The sequence below is a fragment of the Eleutherodactylus coqui genome, chromosome 2, assembly GCF_035609145.1.
Source record: "Eleutherodactylus coqui strain aEleCoq1 chromosome 2, aEleCoq1.hap1, whole genome shotgun sequence".
Classification (NCBI taxonomy): Eukaryota; Metazoa; Chordata; class Amphibia; order Anura; family Eleutherodactylidae; genus Eleutherodactylus; species Eleutherodactylus coqui.
The window spans coordinates 43,957,509-43,967,745 of NC_089838.1; the positions used below are offsets into that span (position 1 = coordinate 43,957,509).

General features: G+C 46.4%; 1 protein-coding gene across 2 annotated transcripts in view; it reads right to left on the reverse strand.

Moving 5' to 3' along the window:
* ANXA6 (annexin A6) overlaps positions 1-10,237 on the reverse strand; it is a 102,361-nt gene that overhangs the window by 57,420 nt on the left and 34,704 nt on the right. For both annotated transcript variants that reach the window (XM_066590710.1, XM_066590709.1), the window contains exons 3-5: positions 1,471-1,561; positions 704-798; positions 201-314 (exon numbers count right to left, since the gene is read on the reverse strand). In XM_066590710.1, the coding sequence (XP_066446807.1) occupies positions 201-314; positions 704-798; positions 1,471-1,561 (300 nt within the window). The remainder of the gene's footprint in view (positions 1-200; positions 315-703; positions 799-1,470; positions 1,562-10,237) is intronic.

Below are 10,237 nucleotides of genomic sequence, written 5' to 3' on the forward strand. Positions count from 1 at the left end.
ATTGCCCCGATTTTCACAAATGGAAACCTTAGCGAGCATCGGCGATATACAAAAATGCTCGAGTCGCCCATTGACTTCAATGGGGTTCGTTACTCGAAACGAACCCTCGAGCATCGCAAAAAGTTCGTCTCGAGTAACGAGCACCCGAGCATTTTGGTGCTCGCTCATCTCTAACTATGAATATTTGGTATCATACTCACATCAAGGGCATCTTTTATTTCTTTAGCGTCGAAATATGCTGGAGGCCGCATTAGGCCTACGATGAGTCTTTCAAATTTACCAGTCAGTTCATATTTCAAGTCCTCGATAAGATCCTGAGAATAAACACAAGAACTATAGAGCATCGTACAAGGAATTGGGATAACAATCTGGAATCTGCTTAAAAGAGGACAAGTAAATTAGGATTAGAGATGAGCGAGCATGCTCGTTTAAGGCTGCTGCTCGATCAAAGTCTTATCAAGTAACTGTGTACTCGCCCTAGCAGCATGCGGGGGGGGGTGGGGGGGAAGCGGGGGGGGGGGGGGGAGAATGAGAGAGATATCTCTCTCTCCCCACCGCTGCCCCCCGCATGCTGCTCGGGCGAGTACACAGTTACTCGATAAGACTGCTACGCGATCAAGTAGCAGCCTTAAACGAGCATGCTCGCTCATCTCTAATTAAGACCCATGACTCAATGGTCAGTGGGTGAACCCTCTGTACTTACCTTGCCATAGAGGGATTTGTAGGCCTGAATAATCTGAATACGCTGCTGGTTGCTTCGCGATGTGATAAGATCCAAGATGGCTTGTTTATCACTACCTAAAAGAGATTAAGCTGAGCGATGAGTGAACACCGATAGGGAATCTTAAGGAACAGAATTCACACATTTTGCTGGAGTATCGAGAATATGGCGTTAAGATGCACAAGGTGTTGGAGTCCAGGGACCAGTCATTTGGCATATTATGGCATCCGGAATCAGACAACTACTGTATTTCCAGACGTCCATGCTCTGACACTACAATGCATGTCTCCCAACAGTCCCAGATTAAGCAGAACAGTCTTAGATTTTGGGAACTGTCCGACCGTCCTGGGAACTGGAGATATGTCCCGCAGGGCCGGTTAATAATAGAGAAAAAAACAAAAATAGCTTGCACTCACAAATTTCACTTCTCCCACTGTTTAAATCCCCCACTCCCTTCTGGAAAGCATGATTGAGCTTCATCTGGCACATGACCGCTGTGGTCAACCACTGGCCTCAGCTATGCCAATGCTGAGGTTGGAGATTGGCCTCAATGATCACATGACTGAAGCAGAGTGGGGGGGGGGAGGGGGGAGAAATGATTTGCATATAAGTAGGCTGTTTTTTCCATTTTACTGCATACAAAGGGGTATCACTACTGTGAGGAGCGGCCCTGTGAGCACAATAACTTAGTTTAGGTTCTATTTATTGGCACTATACTGTACAGAATAATGAATATTATCTATACATACCGAATCCTTTCATTGCCTTATAGAGAGTTTCAGCGTCTTGACTGGCATCAAAGTCAGGGTAATCCTTCACGGATCCTCTGTAACGTCCAACCTGCAATAGAGGGCATAGAAAGCACAAACAGATTAAACAAAGTACAAGATAAGTAAAATTATATCACATAATGTTTATATACAGAGTGATCATTGCATTAGGAATAGCTGATGCAGGACATCTTGTGATCAGGAGAAAGTTGTCTAGAGTGACAAGCCCCATTTCCTGCTGAACCATACAGATAGCCAGGTCCACATCTGGTGTAAAGAATGGGAAGCTGTATCCCATGGATGCACCATTGGGGTTCAACAGGCTGCTGGTGGCGGTGTCATGATCTGGGGAGCATTTCCCTGGCATAGCCTATGACCATTGGTCATCATTCCACAATCTTTGAATGGTGAACATTACAGGGACCTGTTAGTTGACCATCTACATCCATATGGTAGGAGAAACAGGACAATGAACTCTCCACACTGCCTTGGTCCCCAAATTTACTGGACTGTAGCCCCTTTAAACATGTTTAGGATATGCTGAAAAAGGCTGTAAGATCTGCTCCCACTTATCTGCAAAACGTGCACCAACTTACCTGGCACGGGGCAAGTTGAATACAGAGGATGTTTGCCATGATGTGGAATCTTTTCCCCCGACGTCTTAAAGCTCTGATTGCCCAAAACGTTTCGGCCTCCACTACTCAGGTATCTCCACAGTCCCATTAAAAGTGAATGGAGCACTACCATGCTTGTGCAACAAGTGTTACATGCAGTCTCCTCTTCGATGCAGGGAGTGCAGTAATCCCACAGTGAGGAGGACGGGGGACAGAATACCCCAGTTCTTGAGATTGGCAGAGGTAAGAACCCCACCGATCAGGAAATTATTCCCTTTGCTGTGGGGACATCTTGTAATTGTAGTACAATACCATCAAGGGGTGCAAGACTTAAAGAAACCAAAAAGACCTTTATAGCACTAGCGTTATGTAACAGATGAAGATCTTTGTAATGTCCACTGGCCGAGACAGAAAGAAACGGGGTTAAACAGCAATAGGTTGCTAGTGGTTCTGTGAAGGTATATGGGTATCCTGCTTGACTCTTGGTTTTGATCCTCTGCCCAATTACCCGGCTTTCTGAACTCTGCCTGTCCTGACCTTCTGCTTGTTAACAGTGTTGACTTGAACGCTACCTGCCCTGGCTTCGGCCTGCAATACTGCCTATATTTGCCTGTCCCATTGGTACCCCACTTTCGGGTCAGCGGTCACTGTCCTGTACTTACTCCTGGGAAACTGTCTATTAGTTTCCCTGTAGGGAACAGCAAGTCCCTCTAAAAAAAGAGGTTAAAGGATGAAAACCAGGCGACCCTTTAAAACTACCCTCAGGAGGTACTGTTGTATCTTGACACCACCAGGAAGTAGTGCTGCGGAGCACACTGACAGCCTGGTGACGCCCCTCGTACCTCACTGGCTGTTGAGATGGCTCCCCTGCAGGTCCTGGAAGGCGAATATCATCCTCACGTCCCAGCTCCAAGCCAACAGTTGCCCTCCCCGCTGCTGCTGTCAGCCTGGCAGGCTCCCCGGGCAGCCCCAGATATAACCTCCGCGATGCAGCGTTCAGTGTCCCAGCCTCCCTGGCCATTTTGTTTGCTGCACACTGCTGTACTCTGTTGGCCGGCCCGTCCCCGTTGTTCCCTTCTCTCCTGACCACTAAGCAGGACATGCACTGTATGCCTAGCCAGCGGCGGCAGCACAGTGCAGTCCCCCCCTTCCCCACTGCTGCAGTGAGTGTGGTAGGCTCCCTGGGCGGCTGCACATGTAACCTCCGCGAGTGTGTTCCCCGACGCTTTCCCGCTGCTCCCTTCTGTTCCAAGGGGCAGCAGGACATGCACTGTATCCTGTGCCAGCGGCGCCAGCAGAGTGCGCTCCGGCCCTTTTCCGCTGCTGCTGTTCCCCGGTGCCTGTGTCCCTTGTGTCTGGAACAAACAGGTCGCGGAGGGCAGATGGAAGGGGGGGCGGCTGCTACACATTGCTGCATCGTCTATAGAGATCTTTGCCTGCCCTGGAGCGTTAGGGTAAGGGATTATTGTCCTGTTAGGACAATAATCCCTTAACCGTAACTCTCCAGGGCAGTAAAAAATCTCTACACACAGTACTGCTAGGACCTTACAAAATTCCGCCTCTTGAGGAACTAGGGGTGTGACAGGGGCGTTCCTCCATCCAAGCCCTGCCAAACCCCTAGCTTCCGGTGGCATCAAGATACACCAGTACCCCCTCAGGAGTAGCTCAAAGCCCAATCATTCACTAACATAGTTGGTACACACCTGCTGCGTTACATATGAATGGTTATCTCTGTACAGTACTATAAAATATGTGGGCGCTATATAAGTAACGTAAATCAAAGATAAAAAAATACAGAGGCTATCCACCAGGGGGTGCCACAGCCTTCAAGGCCTACAGTATTGTTTTAGAGTACGCCACGTGGGCAGTAATGCTGCATTTATTGTATGTTACACTATATTTGCGGTTAAAGGAAAAGTCAAAATTCAGAAAAAAAAAACAAAAACAAAGTTTCCAAAAGAACAAAAAAATGAAACAAAACAATGAGACAATTTGAGAGAAGAAACAGGAAGGCATTTCAGCTTTACACTGTCTCTGCAAGATCCGATTACCCTTTCCAGTAAATCTTGCACTGATGAACCTGGTATTAGTGTTACAATCCTGGATCATCTAGTGTAGGCAGTTAACCCATTATCTCCCTGATAGATCTGCTCCCATTATGACACTACTCTGGTACCGTGACAAAAATGTGAATGTATAATGAGGCTCTTGCATCTGAAGTCCTGGTTTTTACACTACAGTAGTATTTGGCGAGCTGGACTGTACAAGTGACAGGTTTGAGATAATTTAGGGGAACTATTTTAAGGGAAAGGGGCTTCTGTGAAGGTGAACAATTCGTTGACAAAAAGGGGTTGGAGGAGGATGTCAAGGATCATTCTAACGAACAGGAGCTGAATACAATGCTGGAGCTCCAACTAACATGTCCGAATGCAAAACTTATCGCTCCTTAGCAGGAATGGGCTACAACAGGAGATGACCGGTTCCAACGCCGTTGCTGTCTAAGAGGAATGGAAAGGTGAAAATCCAGTGGGCAAAAAGAGTGTAAAAACTGTATCATTGAGCAGTAAAAAAAAACCAAAAAACCTGGTCAGATGATTACAGATTTCTGTTGCACCGTGCTGATGGAAGGTCAGAATTCGGGAAAAGCAGCATGAATTGATGACCCCTTTCTGTCAACTGGTCAGAACATGTGAGCACCTCCATCTAATTGCGCCAACTGCAAGAAGCTTCCTGTACTTATAGGCCGATATTCCTGCAGAATGGTATGGTTGTTGATGACTGCTAATTGTTCATTTGATGTTCTGCTGTGTCAATGATTTGTAAACTACTGTGACTTTAATGAGGGGAGGCAACAAGAAGCAGCTCTCTAAGTAGGAAGAAGGGCAGCAACTAGTTAGTCGGTGCAGCCATGCTGCAGTGAGATAAGCTGGGGATACTCCCCTGTGTCTGTGCAGGTATGCTGCGGTGTTGGGAGCTGGGGATACTCTCCTGGTTCTGTGCAGGTATGTTGCAGTGTGAGGAGTTGGGGATACTCCCCTGAGTGTGTACAGGTATGTTGCAGTGTGAGGAGCTAGGGAAACTCCCACGAGTCTGTGCAGCTATGCTGCAGTATGAGGAGCTGGGGATACTCTCCAGAGTCTGTGCAGGTATCTTGCAGTGTGAGAAGCTGGGGATAGTTCCCCGAGTCTGTGCAGGTATGTTGCAGTGTGAGAAGCTGGGGATACTCCCCCAAATCTATGCAGCTATACCGTGAAGTGAGAAGTAAGGGATACTCCCTGGTGTGAGAGAAAATGCAATGCACAGGACTAGCCCTATTTGTGTGAGTGCCTCAATGAGACAGATGCTTCTGTAGAATCAAGGCTGAGCTGAATACAAGCATTGAAGAGACTTCTGCCTCTTCGTTCCCCTCCTCCATTCTGCCCGACAACATTGATGTGATATAAGCTGCCAGAGAATACCGTACATTACTGGTGACTGGGTAAGAACTTTTGAAAAACCTCTTATACGGGAAAAAGAGGACGTAGATTGAAACCCCAGTTACCAAGTAAGGATTTTGGAGAAACCAGATATATGGGTATGGGTACTGGACTTTCAATGCAACAGCGGTCATGAGTCCACCCGGATTGGTTACTGAAAGTCCCAGACCCTATGTGAGCTATACCCAGAGCCTCCATGATACCAACACTGTCCCAGATCACCAGGGAAACCCCGAGCCAGATAATAGGGCCCCCTCACATTACCACCGGGTAGATTCTACGCCATAACGAATGAGTGTTGTTCTGAAGGCCGAAGATGTCCAATATGCTACTAGATGGGAGTCTATTACAGCAGTCCATGCATACTGCACAATTTATGTTATAAATTCATTTGAGGTGCAGGTAAGTAATTTCACCAGATGACAATATTATCTGGGATTAGTCATTTCAGAGCAGCATATAGCAGTAATAGTGAAAAGTTATGCAGGAAGTCAGAACTCAGCCAAAGAGTTGGTCTCCTAGCTATGTAGACACAACCGGACGTAGATATAGGAGATGTGTGTTCTCCTCAATATGTCACCCTTCCTGTGATCATAAGTAGCTGCTGGATTGATATCCAAATGAAGAATTTTTTATAACTTTTTAGGTGATTCTACAGATATGTATTATTACATACAACATACAGAGACCTACACTGCTACATCACAAACTTTCACATTTTCAATAGTTGGTTAATTTTTCCCTCTTTGCAATTAGCTGTAGATTTGTTAATAATTTATCATGTTTTCGCCAAGGTAATACTGAAGGTCTGGTTACACTATGAAATCAGTATACAAAGGCCAGAAAAACAGGTACTAGAGAGCAATTAAAGGGGGTTGTATGAGATTAGAACCACATAGATACTTTTCTTTCTTCTCCAAAGGCAAATGCAATGTAAGAGGAGTTTCCAATCTAGTAATAAAGATTTAAAGAGGCTGTCTGAGATCTTCTCAACTAAGGACCTATCCTCTGGATAGGCCATCAGTACTTGATGGACAGGAGTCCACTGGTCGGGACCTCCGTCCATCAACTGATTATCCGCCTCGCTGTCCAGTGCAGCTGGCTGGACGTTACCATTAACGGACAGGGGAGGGAGCAGAGCGCCAATTTCACTGAAATCAATACGAGTGCCATGCTTATCTTACACTTCCTGCCCAGGACAGGATATCAAGAACAGGAACAGGGAGTGTAATAGCAGCGCGGCTCTCCCATTGATTTCAATGGATGTGAGACTGGTGCCTCCACTTGCTCTGCTGATGACAAAATCCGGTCTGCTGCCCTGTAGAGTGGGCTGGACATGGGCCCAAAGCGGGGTATTCCTGTCCATCAACTACTGATACAGTAGACAAAAAAAAAATGCAGACAACCCTTTTAAATTAGTAATAATGACTTATCACTAGGATAGGCCGTCAATTTATGATTGATAGGGGTCCGACCTCTGGAAATGAAGGGGCCCTAGCGCTGGCCACCAGTTGTGCAGGGAGGTGCGCCTTGGCTCCCTTCACTTGAATATTACTGTGCTGCAGTTCCTGGCACTGCGGGTGGACAGGAGTGCTGCTGTGTAGGGTAAAATAATGAAGGTGTCGCAATGCTAAATTAGTGCAGTTACCCCTTTATTTGCAAAATAGGCGGCAATTCCAGAGGTCGGACCCCCAACGATCATAAAGTGATGAAGTATTCTAGCAGGCAGGATGGGAATAACCCTTTAATGTACTTATGTTGCTAATTTGCAAATGACACATCTATATACAGACAATCTGTGCTCTAGTTTGACCTCACTAGATTTGCATGTGCAAATATTCCAATATGCTTTTCATCGTAGTAGATGGTTCCACTTTTGGCCTATTAGATCAGGGGTCCCCAACTCCAGTCCTCAGGGACCACCAACAGGTCATGTTTTCTGGATATCCTTTGGTAAGAACACCTGTGGCAATGTGAGGCATCTACAATAATTACATCACCTGTGCAACACTGAGGAAATCCTGAAGACATGACCTGTTGGTGGTCCCTGAGGACTGGAGTTGGGGGAACACTGTATTAGATTACAGTATTTTGTACGAGAGTGAAATCTAGAAGCCGGTCATATCATCAATACATTCTAGTAGTCTATATGTGGATCAATCTATAAGAGGTATCCCTTGCAGCAAGCAATAAACTCTTTTAATCGGCTTGTCTTCTGGGATGTTACATCCTTTTTTCCTAGAAAGTTTCCGACTCTCAGAATGCCCCTCAACAATAAGTTAAAAGATTGGAGAGACCTGACAGCTCTTCTTCATTTTAAAGGTGACTAGACATCCCGATTTAGACGGGACAGCCCCGCTTTAGGACCCTACGTCCCTCTTCCCCAGGGTCCCTAAGCGGGACAGCCCTTTGTCCCGCTTTCGGGACATCTGTTCTGCAGGGTCACCATGAAAGCGATTACCAGCTGGGGTGCGGTGGCTCTCCAGCTAGTAATCACCAAGGGTCGCTGCTGCAGGATGCACACACTAACAACTGTGTGCACCCAGGTTCCTCCTCTCCTGACCTCCTCTCCTCCTGAGGAACCAAAAAGAGAAGGCAGGTGGTGTCCGGGTGCACACACCCTTCGACCGCAGCAGCGCCAGGCAGAGGAACAGCGGCGCTTTGAAGACCAGGAGAAAGGTGAGTAAATCGGTTTCAGAGGGGCTGTATTACTAATGAGGCCCCTGTGAGGGTCACTATTACTACTGGGGCTAATATAGGGGTCACTATTAGTACTGAGGTTCACCATTACTATTAGGACCAATATAGGGGTCACTTTTACTACTGGGACCAATATAGTGGTCACTATTACTACTAGGACCAATATAGGGGACACTATTACTACTGAGGCCACTGTGAGGATCACTATTACGTCTGGCGCCAATATAGGGGTTACTATTACTACTGAGGCCACTGTGAGAGTCACTTTTACTACTGGGACCAATATAGTGGTCACTATTACTACTAGGACCAATATAGGGGACACTATTACTACTGAGGCCACTGTGAGGATCACTATTACTTCTGGCGCCAATATAGGGGACACTATTACTACTGAGGCCACTGTGAGAGTCACTTTTACTACTGGGACCAATATAGTGGTCACTATTACTACAGGGATCAATATAGGGCTCACTATTATCACTAAGGTCACTGTGAGGGTCACTATTACTACTGAGAACCAATATAGGGGACACTATTACTACTTTTATTTATGATGCAATAAGGCTTTGTGAAGCAATAAGGCTCCATAGGGAAACATGGGGAAAAAAGAAATAAAAATAAATGTAAAAAAAATAAAAATAAAAATCGCAAAGCGTAGAACGATGGGACATGCTGCGATTTTCAAATCTCGCAACATCAGAGGACAGAAAACGTTGCAAATGGAAATTAAACCATTGAAGATTATTCGTTTCATAATTCTACGTTTTCACTCACTCTCGCATTCCAAAAGTGGATCCAGCAGGACGGAGAAGTACAAGTCCTTCCTTTATATTCCCCAATTTTCAACCGAATCCATGTCTAGTTTTGGCTCTAAAAACAGCCACAAAAATGACATTTGTGCTTCCAGCCTAAGGCCTCATGTCCACGGGGAAAAGAAGAATTAAAATCCGCAGCGGATTTTAACTCGTCACCCGCACGGGGATCTGCACCCCATAGGGATGCATTGACCACCCGCGAGTACATAAATACCCGCGGATGGTCAATAAAAGTGAATTTAAAAAATCATGGAGCATGGAAAGAAAAATGGACATGCTCCATTTTAGTGCGGGTCTCCCGCTAGGACGGCTCCTGCAGGCTTCTATTGAAGCCTATGGAAACCGTCCGGGTCCGCAGGAGACCCGCGCCTGAATTACACTCACCTGCTCCAGGCGATGCAGATTTTCCTTCCTTCGCGGCCGGATCTTCTTTGTTCGGCCGGGTGGATGTGCCCGGCGCATGCGCGTGGCATGCAGCCGGCGTGCCGAGCACATCCGCCAGGCCGAAGAAAGAATATCTGGCCGCGACGGTGAGAAGATCAAGCCGCGAAGAAGGGAAGATCCGGAGTGTGAGGAGAGGTGAGTAATTGTTATTTTAATGCCTCATGTCCGCGGGGCAGGAGGGACTCGCTACGGATTCTCCATGGAGAATCCGTAGCGGGCCTGATTTTCCCCGTGGACATGAGGCCTAAAGAACATACTTGTGGGCCGCACAGAACCCTAATTTGAAGCTGCTGGGCTGCAATTTCTAACAGGAGCCCCAACTATACTGTTTCATTTATAATGCTGGTCTCCTATGGGAAAGGAACCATATGGGCCCCTAAAGTCTCCATTATATGACCCCCCTGGATATATATCATGCCATTGTCCTTCTCAGCTGACTTTTCTAGGATACTAATGTTCCATTTCTCTTCTACTCCTCCGAGTTATCAGGAGCCGCACCGTCACTATTAATATCCCAACGAAGAGCCACGTAACATTCTCTAAATATCTTGGCATGTGTGCCTATATATATCTAGTGCTGGGAAGTCACCGGTATTCATGCCAACTGTTACTCCAAGTACTCTAAAAATGTGTCAACTTTTCTGGTCCTAAAAGTTGACATATTTTGGTCCGAGATGTAGATGATGCAGTACTG